Source organism: Talpa europaea (assembly GCF_964194135.1).
Source record: "Talpa europaea genome assembly, chromosome: 12".
In the NCBI taxonomy this organism is placed as follows: domain Eukaryota; kingdom Metazoa; phylum Chordata; class Mammalia; order Eulipotyphla; family Talpidae; genus Talpa; species Talpa europaea.
Window position 1 is genome coordinate 80,999,709 of NC_140079.1, and position 18,260 is coordinate 81,017,968.

Here is an 18,260-nt window from a genome sequence, read left to right on the forward strand (position 1 = left end):
TTTTGGGCATGGCTGGAGGCTCCTCACTCCCACCCCTCAGTTGTGGGCCTGATCCTTTTATCCAGAGTATGTAGAAATATAATTTTCCAAGTTTCAATGTGTAATATTAATGTATGCTTTCATGTATGTTATATTAAAAGGGTTGTGAAGCTCTGAACTAGTACTGAACAGTTAATAGTATAAACTTTAAAATCAGATGGGTTCTAATCCTGAATTTATCACTTATCAGTATCTCTGAATCCCTTTAAGCCTTATTTTTCCCAAAATGTAAAATGGTATCTATCTCATAGATTTATTGTGAGAATTAAAAGAGATGACATGGAAAGGATAAAGAATATACTCAGTGCTCAGTAAGTGTTGCCCGTTATTGTTAGTCACAATTTTGGTAGTTATAACAAAACATATTGATGTAGTATAGAACATCTGTTAGTAAATAACTACAGATGAACTATAGATATAAATATCGTAATTCTCACGATTAGCTTCTATGGAGACCTCTGCTGGTTACCCAGTATTTCTGAACCTAGAATAGCGATGACTAGAATCCAGCACATTGAGAAATTTATTGGGCTAGAAGATAAGTAAAAGGAAGATATATATATATTTAAAATAGTGATATTTGAAAAGGGGTTCTCTATGCATAGGGACCAAATTAGGTCAGAGAATTGTGAAATTATTTTTGTTTAGGAGAACCTTGTGAAATGAGGTTATCTAGCTAAAGAAAACTCTTTAACTTAGAGGACTGTCCATGCACTACTACCCCTGCTCTCTTACTATCTATTCTTCCATCCTGCTCTCTTACTATTTATTCTTCCATCAGTACCACTATCATTTCTACCTATTTACAAGTACCTACCTCAAGTTGGAAGTGGTTCTAGGCACATAAAACACTAAGGATTATTGCTAATAGTAACTTTAAAATAGTAACTTCATTATCATCTGGGATCGTTGACACTGCCCAGGAGGTAGAAACATTGTAAAGAAGGCAGAAAGTGTAGGGATCCCCAGATCCCCGGCAAAGAGATCTTGAACTCAACTTAAAGTCATAATCAGAGTCATAACAGTTCATTTATTTTTTTCTGACAGAGGCATGCTTCTGAGTTAAATGATGACAACATTGCAGAGTAAAGAAGGTGAGTCAAGAGTGAGGGGTTCACTTTGTACATCTTTTTCATTTTTCCCTTTTTTCTCAGCCCCTGGTCATTTGCACACTCTTCCCATCAAAGGGAAGCTCAGTTTACATATATTTTGTGCTCACTCTTTTAAAGTTACTACTTTTCTGGACACTTTGAGTGAAATATATATCACTTAGAAAGGAATATGTATGAACTCAGTGGGAGGGAAAAGATAGTTAAGTATCTATAACATAAATTTCAACATGGTAAATGTCATCAAAGAACAAATGTTATGGCAGCTCAGAAGAAGAGCCATTGCTGATGCCTAGCAGGATGATTGAAATCACTTGTATTTTTTTTGAGGGGGGGCTAGTTTTAATTTCCCGTAGAGTTTTGTCAGATTTAAAATTTTTTAAATTTAAAACTAACCTTATTGAGGGCCTCCCCGGTGGCGCAACGGATGAGCGCTGGGTTGCGAAGCTGCCCGCAGCCTCTGCAGCGCCAGTTCGATCCCTGGCTGCTCCCCGGCTGCTCCCCGGCCACCAGAGGAGGGTCCCACATGGCACGCAGACTTCTCCTGCCGCCCGCTGCTCCCCTCAGCAGTGTACTTTGTTCCTTCTGCCAGCTCTGCTCCCCGCTCTGGCTCTGGTGAATTCTCTCACCTTCCCGTGCTTCTGACTGTACCCAGTGCTTGTATAAATAAATAAATAAATAAATCTTTAAAAAAATAAATAAAATAAAATTAACCTTATTGTATGCTCATATTTTTAACCTTTGATTTACTGATTTACTTAGTGATTCCCAAACCTGATTGTGCATCAGAATCTACTGGCTAGATAACTTTGTAAAATTACAGACTCTTGGGCCTTACTCCAAACTATTTTATCAGAGTATTAAGGCAGGAGGGTAGGTAAGGAGAGGCCTAGGAATACGCATTTGTTAACATCTCTCTCCAGAAAATTCTGATATGGCGATTTCTATGTCAGACCCTATGTTTTTTTTTCCTTTGAAGGTTTATTTATTTATGCATGGAAGAACTGGGGTGTTGGCCAGAGGTGTGGGAGGTGAGAGGATTCATCAGAGTGGGGAGGAGAAAAGGCAGGCCCATGAAATACACTGCTAAGGGGGGCAGTGGGCAAGACAGGAGAGGTCTGCTGCACCGTAAGTGGGTTAGCTCCCTGGCCAGACATCGAACTCATGCTGCAGCAGTCATGAGACTTAACCCCTGTGCCACCTGGGAAGCTCCCCCCACCCTGTGTTTTATAAATTCCATCTGATGATCAAATTTCTTTCAGAATGTGGGAAAGCACCAAAGAAAACCTTTGCCCCACCTGGACAAAAATCACGTAACCTGATACTTTATAGCACTAACTCACCCAAGGAGGGTACCCTGGGGGTCAATTCCGCAGAGGCAGATGCCAGACCAAATCTGCTGAAAGCCAACTTAGAGAAGAAGGAGGAAAAAGCAACCACCAAGAATGGGCCAAGCAGTGGCCATGAGAAAAAAGGAAAGACTCAAGACAGTAAGCAAGCAAAGAAGAAAGAAAAGGTACCAGTTACTTTGCTGAGCTCTGGAGGGACAGTTTCTCCAAGAAACCCAGCCTAGAAATACAATTTTTTTATGTTGTGGAAATTCATCCTGTAATTTCAGCTTAATTCTTTTTTTGTGGCTTCCGTTTTCTATTTAAAGAGGTTAAAAATGTTTTGATGATAGCATTTCGCAGGACTTAGGAACTGAGTTATTAGGAACTGAGTTACCATGGAGGTGAACATAGACGTGAAAAGAGACTTTATAAACTTTGTTCTTTTGTTTTTGACTCCTTCATTCCCAGGAGATCTTGGATAGAGTTTATGGGGTACTTAGGTATGTTGACTACATACTTGCAGCCTTGTAAACTTGTTGCCTCATCTGAAGGAGGCTTCTCTGTTCAAAGAGGACTGGGGAAAGATGAGCAATATTTCCTCATCTACTCTTGTCTCTGCAGGAAAAAGCAAGTCTTACCAATGCGGAATTTGAGGAGATTGTCCAGATTGTGCTACAGAAGTCCCTACAGCAGTGCTTGGGTATGGCGAACATTGAGAGAAAAAGAGTTTCAGTTAGCACAGAAACTATTATCTGAGGGGTAGAGTAAGTTTACAGCATTCACTCTTATTTCTTAAGTAAGGAAATATTAAATGGGACTCTGAAATATTTTTAAATACTTCATCTTTTGTTAGTATACAGCTTAACCACCTTAGGGGTAGATGTTTAGAAAAGTAGATTACAGTGACTTCAAAATATTTATAGATTCTCACCTAGATTTTTAAAGTGTAGTTTAAATTAATTTTTGTATGTTTGCTATCTACTTAGAAAAGATAAATTGTTTTCCCCAGTTTTGAAGAGCATAATTTCCATCTACTCTTGTATTTTTTTGTTTCCAGTGCTATTGTTTCTCTGCTATTCTCAGAGATTTGATTTTTAGAATTAAAAAACTCTACAGTACAAGTCCTGAGACTTTAACACTAGGGAGAAAGGCCTGGCATTTTCAGCTATGAAGTGTACTACTACTCATAGAAGAAATTTCAGGAACAAATGATAAAACATATTACATACAATTTCTGGTATGTACACAAAATTAAATGAACATTACCTGATTACCCTAAAATAAGGCAAATCAATCTGGAAGGGTCTGCTGAAGGATATGTTTGTAGGTTTTCCTGAGACTTAAGGTTCTGTGTGACAGAAGTCCAAAGGCTCTTTCAGGAAACAGTTGGGAGACATTGCAGTGAAAACTTACAGTTTGGAAATAATTTAGTGGTTATTTTCTTAAGTGGCTCCTCTGTTTATGTAGTGTTTTGTTTGGGGACAGATGAGATCTAGCCTTGATTTTGCAGAGACTTCCTGTGCCCAGCCCATATTATATACCCACTTAGACAAGGAACCAGAAATTGCTGCTTCCACTACTGATCGTGATAATGCTGATGGGTAAGTTCATCCCATTGAGGTAAGTTGATCATGGCATGGACTTAACATAGTAAATAGCTAGCTCTCTGGCTAGCTATTCATTTTTCATATCACTATAGATTTCTCTCACCTCAGGGAAGATATCTCTGAGTTGGGAAAATGGGCAAATAGATGACTAAAATGATCTTAGGAGGCTTTAGACAGCCTAGAGTTCTTCTAGCTTCCTTTCATCATTGGACTTTTTTGTTTTCAAAGGAAGTGTACTACAAAATTCTCCTTTTTAACATTTTCATTAAAAAAATATTATTTTCAGAGTGGGGGTAAAGGTACCTCATATTCTAGAGATTTCAGCCTCTCAGGAAGATGGAGTGATCCCTGAGATAAAGACTTCTACAGCAGGCCAGCCAGATCCTGCACCCCCTGAGAAGAAATACAGTAGACCCTCCTTAAGCAAAAGAAAGAAGGAAACTCGTAAGTAGTCAGATATACTTCAACATTTGGCTCAAGAACACCAAAATTAGGGCCTTGGACAGTGCACAGGTTGAGAATTTTCAACCTAAGACTTGAAAGTATTAAGCTTTTACTGCTCTTTACTGTCTATAAAGAATCTCCTCTTTGTCTCCCCACCCTACAGTATTTTATTTTATCTTCCCAGATAATGAGAAAATGGAGAAAGCTCAAAGTGGACATGAACAAGAACAGAATGACCGGTCAAATACAACGGATCAGGGTCATTCTCAGATCAGGAGCCAACAAAATGGAGAGGGATGTGGTTTTGGTGAGTTTAGCCATGGTTTGGAAAACCTACTTGGGTTTGAAAATTAGGGATAAAGGAGAGAGGCAAGGATGTTAGGACATTCTGCAAAGACTGTAATTTATCTCTAACAGCTACTTATTACACTCTAACAGCTACTTATTACAAGATATGCTATTGAGGAAGAGAAAGAAAGAGTTCATTCAGTTATTCATATAACCAATAGCTGTTGGGTGCTACTGTATACATCAGGCATATTAGGAGGTGTGGAGTAAATACAGAGCAAATGAAGGTAAGCGTGTTGCAAAGGAGATAGACTTATAGATGTCCTTTTTTTTTTTTTTTAAAGATTATTTATGTATACAAGCATTGGGTACAGTCAGAAGCATGGGAGGGCGAGAGAACTCCGTAGAGCCAGAGCGGGGAGCAGAACAGGCAGAAGGACCGAAGTACACTGCTGAGGGGAGCAGCGGGCAGCAGGAGAGGTCTGCGTGCCATGTGGGACCCTTGCAGGCTGCCAGGGATCGAACCGGCGCTACAGAGGCTGCAGGCAGCTTCGCAGCCCAGTGCTCAACCTCTGTGCCACCAGGCCTGACTTGTAGACTTCCTTATGAGGAAGGTAGATAATTGAAGCTACAAAGAGTAGACCTGGAAAAGTTCCCAAGAGAAGATACTGCTCAAGTCAGATCTTGAAGAATAATCAGGCCAAGTAAGGTGGGAATGGGGTCAGGGTAAGTTATTGGTAGTTATGGAGGATGCTAGTGGTTGTAGCTTTTAGGTGTGTTGGGGGTCAGGATTCAGGGGTGGTAGAGAGAAGACTAGAGGCATGTGAGGACTAATCATAAAGGGCTGTACATATTAAACTAAGGAATTTGGATTTCATTTTAAAGGTGAAGCGGAATCATTGACATTAAGTAGTAGGGGAAAATTAGTAAGTTTTACATTTTAGAAAACTCGCTCTGACGCTGGTGTGGAAGACAGATTGGAGGGGCCAAGTTTAGACCATAGAAATAGTGATCCATGCAAGACAGTAGGATTGAAGAGGAATAGATAAATTTGAGATTTTCAGGAGGCAGGAGCAATGTGATATGATTGCCAGTTGCATATGAGAACCAAGAAAGAGTGAGGTCTCGGATATGATTCTGTTTTCTGTCATGAGTGACTGAAAGAACCATAATCTGTAATGGAAAATACAGAAGAAAGAGCAGGTTTTAGATGATCAGTTCAATTCTGGACTCATTAGGGAACATGTGATAAGATTTAGAACTTAAGAAAGAGGTCTGGGCTGGAGATACAAATTTGGGAGCTGCATCACTGGGCTGGACAAAAATTTCCAAGTAGAGTAAGGATAGAGAAAGGGATGGTCTTAAAATATGTTTTGGAAGTAAAATTATCAGCACTTGGTAATGCATTGACTGTGGTTGGGGGTGAGAGAAAGGAGAGGGTATGTCAAAGAGGATTGGTTACATGAAAGGAGGTGGAGAAAGGCGGAGGAAGAACAAATTGTATGATAAGATCAAGGATTCAGTTTGAAGGCATTTAGTTTTCAATTGTTGTGAGACCTTCAAACTGAAATGTCAAAAGAACAAGGTAGTTTTTTTAGAACAAAAACTGATGATCTCTAACTTGTCAAGTATGAAAATGGATTTCAAAGTTATGGAAACGGATGAGCTTGCTTCAGGAAAAAGTGTAGCATAGGGAACAAAGACTCAGGAATAGGTCTTTGGTGCCCTAACATTTAGAGATTAGATGGAAAACCCAGTAAAGGATACTTCCTGGGACCTGCCAGGAAGATTGGAGGCGCAAATAGCAGAATGAGGGATCACAGAACCCAATGAAACTACTGTTTCAGATATGAGCAGTCAACTGAAATGCTCTTAACATGTATGTGTGACATCAGTCTTCATTATCATGGAGCTGCATTGTGAACCTCAGTTTGGGGAACACCTCTTCTAAATTGTTTGAAAGGAAGCAAACTGAATTTTTCTGTCATTTGGGAATTTTCACCAACCCATAAATATCTAGTTCTATATCATTAGGACAAACATCCCCATTTTCTCATGAATATTCATTATTTTCACAACCAATCACTTATTTGATTGATTTTTGTTCACTTTCTATGGTGCATAGCCCCTACCTCCACTTTTTTTTCTAAGATTGCCAGATCACTTCTATAAACATCCAAAACTATCATTTGGCAATTGTCTTTTCAGACTGATGTATTATTTCCAACCCCTCTTTATTCCTCAAAATAAAGTTATTGAGACAGTCATCTGTAAAATGAGATACTTTGGAAGAATTCAAATGTGAGTTAACTTGATTTTCTACAGGGTGATTTTAGTGGGGTGTAGGGCATTTAAGATAATATTTGACAGAAGAGTAAACTTACTTGAGAAACATGTTGGCAGATGTTGTTTGTTGTAAGTATATAGTATACCTGTATTCCTGGTTATGTGATGTTTTTTTCTTTAGTAACTCTCTGCTGAGTAAGTGTAGGTGCCAGAAAGGTAGAGTGGGTTCATTCAGGGTTGTGTTTTGCCAGCTGATTGGGAGGAAGGACAGGGAATGGGAGTGGAAAATGTCTGAAAGTGCATCTAAGGAATCAAACCTGAGTAAGTAGAGGGTGAAGCAAGGAGATTGCTATCAAATATAGAGGAAGGTAGGATCCAGAGGGTTGGAAACCTAGATAGGGTGACAGTTGCTATAGGGGTATTCGAGCAAGTGAAGTGGAAGGACAGAGAGTTCCTGTCGTAGAGATGGTTAGATAAGTGGCCCAGGGGAGTATACAGTTGCTCTGTATGACTTAGTGGGCCATGCAGGAGTGGTGTGGAGAAAAAGATCAGGAACTCAGAATTAGGGTGCCTGGTGTGTTATTCCTGTGGGAATCTTGGTCATCTGAAATTAGGACAGAAGGTGGAAAGTGGAGAGGAGGAGGAAAAGGTTGAACCAGATGCCAGCATCTTTGTAATGGAGATGAGAGGGTAGTGTAATCCCAGGGCAGATGGCAATGGTCTGGAAAAGGCAGTGGGAAGTGAGGGTGATGATATCCCTGTTTTCTGGCTGGAGAGATATGGGATATGTGAAAAGGAACTGACTACTTGTAGGGATGTAATTTGAGGCATGGTCAGGTAGGGGCAATTATCACTAATGAGTCACTCGGTTTCAAAAAGGAGGTAGAGGTTCTGAGAAGAGGTTGAACAAGGTTGTCCTTGTCTGGATTTCAAAGAGCATAGTGGAAGGGTTTGGGAGGGATAGAGGAGAGCCTGTACAGGCCATTGGGTCAACTTAGAAGATAGGGGAATAGAGAAAGGTTAGGATGAGGACTTGGAAGGCAATGGGTAAAAGAAATGCTTGGTGCTTTAGCAGAGCTTGAAGTAAATATAAATAATTGGTTGAAAAATGTAGGCTTATATCTGTGTCTTTTGGAAGGTGGTAAACTCAGGGGCTGTTGGTTCTTAAAGTAAATTAGTTGAGGATTGGTGACAGGTAAATTAGTTGAGATTTGGATACGAATTCTGGTTAACCCTTCAAAAATGCTTTTCAGTAGTTATATGCCAGCAGAGAACAGGCACTGGCTAGAAATATGCCAGGCAACCTATTTAAGAATTGTCAATTTTTGTGTCAAGGGAGGAGTGACTATATAGCATGGCATAGGAGAAAGTCTGAGATGTGAGACCTGGGTCCTAACTTCAGCTGTGCCACTGATTTTGACTAATTTTTAGCAAGTCAGTTATCTTCTCTGAGCTTTAATTTTCCCATTTATAAATCAGTGGATTAGTTGATTTCTAAGGCTGTGTGATTCTGTGTGTGATACTGATTTTAGTTGGATTGAAGAAGGAAGAGCATATTTTTTTGAGTCTCTTATTTCCATTTTGTTTTTCTGTCACAGGTCAATGTCTAGTCTGGGTCCAGTGTTCCTCCCCACTGTGTGGGAAATGGAGACGACTGCGTGGGAATATTGACCCTTCAGTCCTCCCGGATAATTGGTCCTGTGACCAGAATACAGGTAAAATGGAAAATATGTTTTTCTCAAATTTTTATTGTTCTTCCCTTTTTTTCTCTGCATATATCATTTAGATTAAATATGATAAAGGTATAGTCAAGGATCCCCTCCAGGAGTCTGTAGGGAAGGGATCATCCTGTCATATCAAGAAGAATCTGGCCATTCTGAGCTGAAGAAAGACATCCTGATGAGTTAAATTGTGGGGAATGACTAGGAATCTTTTGTGAATTCTGTCTTATTCAGCATTGGTCTGACCATTAATCTTTTTTTTTTTTTTTAAGATATATTTATGCATACAAGAGCTGGGGTACAGGCCAGTGGTGCGGGGTGGGGTGGGGGTGAGAGGATTCACCAGAGACAGAGGGGAACAGAACAGGCGGACTGACCGAAACACACTACTGAGGGGAGCAGTGGGCGAGACAGGAGAGGTCTGCTGTGCCATGTGGGTTTCTCTCTGGCTGGCCAGGGATCACATTCGTGCTGCAGAGGCTGCAGACTGCTTCATAGTGTGGTGCTTAACCCCTTGCACCACCAGGGAGGCCCTGACCATTAATCTTGATTAGGTTGTTGGTTTTGGGTTGGAGGATAGGAAGGGAAATAGGATATATGAGGAAAAGTAGGTGAGAGAGATCCAGTGGCTTAGAATTCTATAATGTTCAAAACTACTTGGAGGAGATTATGATGATTTAGTCTAACCCAGTTATTTTACAGATGAGGAAATAAAATCTTAGAGAAATGACCATTATGATGTTACATAGATAGAAGCAGGTTACAATGTGGATACAGGCAGATGTTTAGCATCTCCGACTTAGAGTATAAGGCGCCTACTCTGATTCTAGCTGCTTTCCTCCATTGGTCTTTGTTCATCTTTCTCCATGTCTGCTTCCTAGGTGCTCTTTTGGTCCCACTTGCTGCATATACCACTATATACTTACCCTTATCTGCCCTCACCCAGATTTTCACTTTATGAACCTCTCCCCAGCTCTTCATTCCTTCTCTTTTGGCAGACTTGGCGCATAATCGCTGTGATATCCCTGAGGAGATCTGGACTGGACTTGAGAGTGATGTGGCCTATGCTTCCTACGTCCCGGGATCCATCATCTGGGCCAAGCAATATGGTTACCCCTGGTAGGGCACCGTGGCATAGTCAGACCGTCCCTCATGAAGCTAGGAGAGGTAGATTCAAGCAGGAAGGGAAGGAAATGGAAAGAATTTATAATGGAAACAATACCTGCCTTAGAAACCATATGTGGCGAGGGAGAGGATAAAGTATCAAACTTACAGGCTTTGAAAAAGCATATTTTCTAGAGGGTGCTTGGCAGAGGTGGTATCTCCCTGGAAAAAAGGGTCTGACAGTCCTACAATGAGTGGGTAGAGAGGGGACGGTGGCTCTAAAGTAGTTTTAAAATATTGAAATATGAGAGAGCTACAAAAGAGAATAGGAAGAATAGGCTAGTTTCTTTGGAGGGCTTTTCTTCTCAAGGTTGCTGGAAGGCTACAAGGATAAGATGCTTTTACTGGGAGGATTCTGGACTTGTCTTTACATTGATAGAAGTCACGTATAATATGTCTGTCATTTGGTAGTGATTTACATATTGGTCTGTCTTTGGGATTCTTTTTTGCAAAAACATATGGTCCCCTTTACAGGTGTAATGATGAGTTTGTGTTCTCATCTTCCATCCCTTATACCCCTCTATTTTCTCCAGGTGGCCAGGCATGGTAGAATCTGATCCTGACCTGGGGGAATATTTTCTTTTTGCTTCACATCTTGATTCCCTACCGGTGAGTTTTCCAGTTCCAGGGTAGGTAGGTACTGAGGTTAAAATAAAGTGTACAATGTTGGAAACAGCGACACAGCCAGCAGATATGAGCAGAAACAGACCCTCAGATAGCATGATAAGTGCAGAAATAAGTACTCACATACAGCAAGAACTCGTATCTAATTAAATATTCACTACTAGGATATTTATGGTTTTGATAAATATGCTTTGGTTAGGATTCCTGAGGTTAAGATGGAAGAATAATGGAGTGATATGGGGTGGGCAGGTCAAGTTTAAGGGAGCAAATGAGGCTCAGCACCTCCTTTGTGGGTCCTCTCTTCTTCCCCTATCTTTTCTGGCTGGGAGGACAAAGCAGGGAGAAGGACAAGCAGACATAACAGAACCATATTTTATTTCAGTCTAAGTACCATGTGACCTTTTTTGGAGAAACAGTCTCTCGTGCTTGGATCCCAGTCAACATGCTAAAGAACTTCCAGGAGCTTTCCCTGGAGCTAACTGGAGTGGTGAGCAACCCTTGGGTATCAGCTGTGACATAGGGAATTTGAAAACTAAAACTGATTTTCTCCCAGGGGACTCTTTCAGGAGAAAGTCCCATGTCTGACCTAGTATGCAAGGGTGAGGTTATTCATGAGGGTCTGTTATTTCTACCAGAATTGTGGCAGAATAATTATTATTTTTTTTAATTTTTTTAAAGATTTATTTATTTATACAAGCACTGGGTACAGTCAGAGACATAGGAGGGTGAGAGAATTCACCAGAGCCAGAGCGGAGAGTAGAACAGGCAGAGTGACGAAGTACACTGCTGAGGGGAGCAGCGGGCGGCAGGGGAGGTCTGCACGCCATGTGGGACCCTCACCAGGCGGCCGGGGATCGAACCAGTGCTGCAGAGGCTGCGGGCAGCTTCACAACCCAGCACTCAACCGCTGTGCCACCGGGGAGGCCCAATAATTATTTTTCTTAGTATCCTTCCCTGCCTGCAGATAGGGGGGCTTCCTGAAACCATGATTTTCTGCACTTGAGCAACAGCAGGAGTGACAGAAATGAGGGCACAGATTAACTCAGGGTTATCAGTCTTGGCACTATAGAAATTTTGGGTCAGATAATTGTGGAGGGCTCTCCCAGACATTGTAGGGTATTTAGTAGCATCCCTGGGCTCCACTGGCATCTAACCAGTAGTATTCCCATTCCTAGTTGTGACAACCAAAAAAACTCTCCTTGGTCATTGCCAAATATCTTCTGGGGAACAAAATCTCCCTGGTTGAGAACTACTGAATTAACTAAATAATATTTCTTCCTTCTGATCACTCTGGGTTTGACCAGCCTTAACTATGAGGAAGACCCAGTAACTCAGGGACCTCAGAAAATCAGAGTTAGATCTAAAGAAACTAAAACATCATTTAAAATCATCATCTGAAACATCATCATCTAAAAACATTATCTGAATGCCTTTTACTCTTGAGATTTCAGATTTCCACAGGATTTACTTTGGATAGGACACCAAAATGTTGATTGAAAATATTTCTAGGTGTTAATGAAAGTTTTGTTGTGGGGTGGGGGAGGATTGTGTCTCCGAGCTCAAAAGATGTAGACATATCAAATCAGTGCCAGGAACCAGTAACAAATGTAGTTAAAGATAATGTTTGGTGAATAGCAGTATGTTGGGATCACTTCTCTACTATTTATCATTGACTTTAATATTCTGTTTCAGAAAAAGTGCAGGAACAGGGACTGCTGCCAGAAATTGGGGGCAGCCTTGATGATGGCTCAAGAGGCAGAGCAGATCAATATCGAGGTGGGGGAATGTACAGACCACATCCTGCTCCCTTATGGGACTTGGGACACAAAAGCGGACCATACTCTGATGTAGAAAATTGGCTTGTCCTTTCCCATTACACTATCTTAGTTTTTGAACTGGTCTTTTCTTCCCATGCCAGATGCCCATGAAAAGAAATTAGCCATTCTTTTTCCTACCCTGGCACAAATGGAATCTTCTCTCAACCCTGGATAGAGAGTTTGTGGTAGTGGACATTGTACCCCCTTATTTAACTTCATGTTTCAGATTGTATTGTAGATATACTTTTCAAGATTCAGTACATACTTTAACCTCCATTTTATGTGGAGTTGGTTTTTACCCTCAGATTCTGCCTTTCGGAGTTGGGTAGAGAATGATAAACGATGAATTTCCCTTTCTCAGTTATTAACTGAAATATATATAAACCGGAAAGGGAGATTACAATAATGTTATAAGGATATATTACAATAGTTAAATCACAAAAATCTATATAAACCTAATGTGAAATTTCAAGTGAAAATGGAATGGAATGTAAATGTAAGTTTTGTAACTAAAATCTAGGCTGTAAAGGACCAAACATTCTTGGGGACGGTAATGGATGATGCTTTGTTTCTTGGTTCCCTCAGGAACGTGTTAACCTGTTTGGTTTCTGGAGCCGTTATAATGGATCTGACAATAGTGAGGAAAGAAAAGGTAGGAAAAGTAGGAAGACTGCTTTGGTGAGGGGGCATTCCTTCATGGGAACTGCAACTGAAAGTTCATTTCACTCTCCCTTCTTCCTTAATATGGACACTGAGGATACTCTTTTTTTTTTTTAGTAAGTTTTTAAAAAAGATTTATTTATTCATGCATACAAGAACCAGGATACAGGCCAGATGCAGGAGGGTGAGAGGATTCACCAGAGACAGAGTTGGGAACAGAACAGCAGACTGACCGAAATACATTGCTGAGGGGAGCAGCTTAGTTCTGGATTCTATATTAGGAGGCGCTTCACGAATGCCATACCACGTGTAGGGGATGGGTGTATGGATGGGTGAGTAGATGGATGGAAATAGGAACGGAGAAAAAAGGAAGTGTAGAGGGAGTGTGCATACAGAATAGTAATAGACCTTTTAAAAGTATGCATACATTGTACAAAAATGAAAAATGATTTAAAAATATATAAAATAATAAAGTATGAAATCATGAGGATCTTGAATCATGTATTATGTTGAAAATACCATTGATCATGAAGTTTGGACTTGGAAAACAGATTATCTGGTTTGAACTCCTTAAACTGATCACTTATTTATAGGATAAATGACTTAGCCTTTCTTTCCTATTTCTCTTTTAGATGTAACAATCTCTGGGTCTAATAGCCCAAGTCCCTCCTTAGAGAAAGAAGAGGAGTCAGAATTGGATGATGAGGAGAAGGAGGAAGAGAACAAAGTAAGAATGATTTTGGGGATTCCCTTTTGGAAATTTCTATAGGGCATCTGGTTAGCATGGATTTATATTTACTAAGAAACCATCTTGTTCTGCCTCAGGGTAGTTCTGACAGACTGTTCTTATCACTGAAGAGTCTCCTGGGAAGGAAACTTCCTTTTTCTTCAGTTATTCTCTCTAATGTCTCAGATCTCTATAAATTTATTTCTTGATTATCATCTTAATTCATATTATAGTTCTTTGGTTCTGACTGGAGCAGTTTCATAGAATAGCAGGTTCATTTCACTCTCCCTTCTTCCTTAATATGGACACTGAGGATACTCTTTTTTTTTTAAAGTAATTTTTTAAAAAGATATTCATGCATATAAGAACCAGGATACAGGCCATTTGCGCGGGAGGGTGAGAAGATTCACCAGAGACAGAGCGGGGAGCAGAACAGGCAGACGGACTGAAATACACTGCTGAGAGGAGCAGTGGGCAAGATAGGAGAGGCCTGCCGCACCACGTGGGTATCTTGCCTGCCAGCCAGGTTCGAACCCACGCTGCAGAGGCTGCAGACAGCTTCACAGCACTGCACTCAACTGCCTGCGCCACCAGGGGGAGGCCTTCTGGGGATACTCAGAGGTGCCACTGGGGATACTCCTTCATTGTTTTCTTAGTTTCTTTTGAGGTATATTAAGCAGACATTGTTTTTCATATTTGAAGACTTTTTTTACAATGGTTTTATGTTCACAACAAAATTGAGAGAAAGGTTACAAGGAGTTTTCACATGCCCCCTGTCCGCATACTTGCATAGTTTGCTCCATTATCAACGTCCCCCACCAGAGTAGTTCTTTTGTTTACAATTGATGAACCTACATTGCCATATCATAATCACCCAGTGTCCACAAATATATAATGATATGTAAACATAGACGGAACAGGATGTTTAGAATGGGTAGGAGTTGGGTATTTCCCTTCCCTCAGAACTATTAGGATCTGATTTCACCCTAGTAGTTTAGGCTCTGGTTAGTGAGTTTCTCCTGAGGGCAGGCCTTGATAATGGAATGCTCTGGTATATTTCAAAGTGTTTTCTTTTCCCCTGCCCCAGAAGCATGAGGGATTTTTCTCTGATATTTTCTATGAGAATCTGGCTCCTGGGGGGTAAAACCCATGGAAGTCTAGTAGCTCACCATTACTGTGTCCCCCTGGAGTTTTCAGCTCTTCACTTGTTTACACTGGACCTCCAGCAATTCATTTATTACTGCCAAGGTTTTGGTATCCTGGCACTGGTTTCTAACCTGGTTTTTCCTTGTGAGAGTCTGTTCTGGCAAGCCAGGACTCTGTATTTACCTCTCTATCTTGAGGGCAGCAATTTGCCTTGTTTGCTCCTGTCACAGATCCAAGAAGAGTTGTTGATTCTTCAGTCTCTTCAGCTTTTCAGGTGTTAGAACAGAGTGGCAACTTCTAAGTTTCTTACATGCAAGATTGGAAACCAGAAGTTCTGAATACAGATTTTTCACCTCTTTTTAATTTACCAATTTTTATCTTGTTTGTGGCCTACCTTGATTTCCTTCTCACATGCATGAAACCTTGTATTGACTAATATCAAATAGTCAATACTATTTGATATTACTATTTGATAAGGAATGAACATCTTTTTTGCCATTGATTTAAACTGTTTCAGGCTTACAGGACCTAAGTTGACTCCCATAAACATACTCTTCATTTCTGTAGCGTCCCACTCTATTAAAAACATGATTATGTGACTTCATTTATTTTTCTTATTGTTCTCTCCCATCCTCAGGACCCACCTTTACCCAGTCCTAAGCCAACAAAAATCCAGACCAAAAAACCCAAGGCAAGAGGTAAGCATCCAGGGGACAAGCCACATACAGTTACAGCAGGGCAGAAACAGTGGAAGGGGCCTTTAGGTAGACCTTACTGATCGCCTCGGTTCCAGAACCTGAGAAAATAGGCAAGACTCAGGTCAATGTCATTAGGGAAGTTGTAGCCTCCTCACTTCTGTGTATTGAATTATAGAATCATAGTTTAAAGATAGTATGAATGTTTTAAAATTTTAATCAAGAAGAATGACTTCCTGGAGAATGCAGGATCTGAGGACCATAAAGTAACGAAGATCCAGGAAAAATAAGAGAGATGATTGGGGAAAGGATGGAATTGAGAGAACCCAGCAGAGTGAGAATGAGCAGAAGGTGCAGGGCAGAGACTAAATGTGGGAGTCCAAACTATCATTTGGAGAGAAATAAACCAGTGTTTTTGATTGGGGGTGTGGGTACAGACAAAGCAGATGGACAAGTTGGGACCCTGCAAAGAAAGATGATGAAGAGATTTCTGGGAGTTGAATCCACAGCTCCTCCTCTACCCATAATGGGAGGAAAAGAAGGGCAAGCAGACTCAGATCGTGACCAGCCAGGTAAGTTTCAAGGCTTCGGAAAAATGAACTGAGTTCATATTTGCATTTCCCCTTCTTGGATCATTTCTTAACAACTCTACATATTTTTTTTGTGTGTGTGTGCTTTAAAAAGAACAAAGATTAGGGCCTCCCTGGTGGCGCAGGCGGTTGGGCGCTGCACTGTGAAGCTGTCGGCAGCCTCTGAGCGCAGGTTCAATCCCGGCCGGCCAGCGAGAATCCCACATGGCACAGCAGACCTCTCCTACTGCTCCCCTCAGCAGTGTATTTCGTCAGTGTGCCTGTTCTGTGCTCTGTCTCTGGTGAATCCTCTTACTCTCCCACGCATCTGGCCTGTACCCTGGTTCTCGTATAAATAAATAAATCTTTCAAAAAAAAAGATTAGGCGAAAGGGCACCTTTCAGATTATAGAGTGCAGCACACACTATATAGAAACATAATGGTATTGATTTTATTTACTCCATGGATAAGAGATTGGTGAGGAGGTAGGAGCTCAAGGTTTTTGATTTTTGAAATGCTCTAGCTATATAGACAACTTCTATGCATGTTCCCTTTAATTATTTGAATATCATTATGATTAGAAATTTCACTTTTTAACGATGAGACAGGCCTAAGAGGTTTAAATGATACTAAAATTTGCTTAAGCCCCATGGCATACATCTAATCCATGGCTTAAATCCAGATTTTCTGAGTTCAAAGCTTTATTTTTTTTCTACTGAGAAAGGTAATCTTTTTCAGAGATTTCTTGAAAATAGGAATTTAGGAATTTGATCTACAAAAGAAAGGATAGATGACCTAATAGGTCTCTTAATTTAACCACTTTTCACATAGGTCCTAAGAAAAAATTTAAAGCTCTCCAAAGCAAGGCCTCAGAAACCAGCTTGTCTGAGAAAAAAGAAGCAAGAATTGTGCCAAAGGGCGAGACCCCACCAGCTCATTGTGCAACCTGTCCTGTGGTAGGGCAAGAAGAACCTGGACCCCAGGAGCTTCAGCCTCAGGAGGATGGTGGTGTCCCCCCTCATGATGAAGCCTCCAGTGACCTGGATGTAGACCAACTCATGGAAGAGGTTGGAGAGGAGCCGCAGCAGAGAGGTGGTGCAGAGGAGTTCACGACGGCTTTCTTTGAGGAGTAGATGTGTGCTCTCATATTCGCACACCCCTTTCCCTGGGAACAGGAGGGAGAACCTCTTAGAAGGGTCTTTGAGAAATTAAGTGTTGGATTTGTTCATTGTCTGCAAGGTTAATTGACTAAAGTCAGAGTTGTGTAGTTTATGTGTTAATAAAACAGTTTGCTGGTTTAATTGGTTCATCGCTAGCCAGATGCTTTCTTTTGGCTTCTCTCCCTCTCCTTCTAGTTCACTGTGGCACACCATAGTTTCTGGTAGGAGGCTAGCATAGCACAATACAGGAATCTGGTAGGACATTGAGAAGGGCAGACTCAGGTTCATTTCTTGGGTCACCACTTATGATGTCTTAGGAAAAGCACTGTTACCATTCTGGTTCTTTTCATGCCTCAAATTGGCACATCTGATACCATCCACATAGGGTTGTGAATGTTTAAATGAGGTGATACATGTAAAGCCCTTTACTGCACACCTTAGTTACTATTATAAGGAAATAGAACAGGGACCACCCTGGTGGCACAAGGGGTTAAGATGCAACTCATGAAGCTGTTTGTAGCCACTGAAGCACGAGTTGATCCCTGGACGGCCAGGTAGCTGACCCACATGGTGCAGCAGACCTCTCCTGTCTCGCCCACTGCTCCCCTCAGCAGTGGATTTCAGTCAATCCACCTGTTCCACTCCCCACTCTGTCTCTGGTGGATCCTCTCACCCCCCTATACCTCTGGCCTGCACCCCAGTTCTTGTATGCATAAATAAGTAAATCATAAAAAAAAAGGAAATAGAACAGATTAGGGGGCTGGGGAACAGAACTTGGGTTCCTGACTATCAGTTTGGGGACTTATTATTCCCTGGCCTGAGATAGTCACAGAACAAAGCTACTCAAGGATGGTAGCTTCGAGTTCACTGTTG

At 41.0% G+C, this 18,260-nt stretch overlaps 1 protein-coding gene across 1 annotated transcript; it reads left to right on the plus strand.

The window, feature by feature from the left end:
• Nucleotides 1-1,105: 1,105 nt before the first annotated feature.
• ZCWPW1 (zinc finger CW-type and PWWP domain containing 1) lies at nt 1,106-17,360 on the plus strand (the record flags this gene model as incomplete). The annotated part of the gene is made up of 16 exons (XM_084250163.1): nt 1,106-1,133; nt 2,411-2,664; nt 3,101-3,181; nt 3,965-4,080; nt 4,373-4,530; nt 4,715-4,837; nt 8,703-8,819; nt 9,824-9,944; nt 10,523-10,598; nt 10,996-11,100; nt 12,306-12,389; nt 13,016-13,082; nt 13,723-13,817; nt 15,601-15,661; nt 16,096-16,230; nt 17,059-17,360. 16 exons carry the CDS (start codon nt 1,106-1,108, stop codon nt 17,358-17,360), a joined length of 1,923 nt encoding a protein of 640 aa, XP_084106289.1.
• Nucleotides 17,361-18,260: the final 900 nt, after the last annotated feature.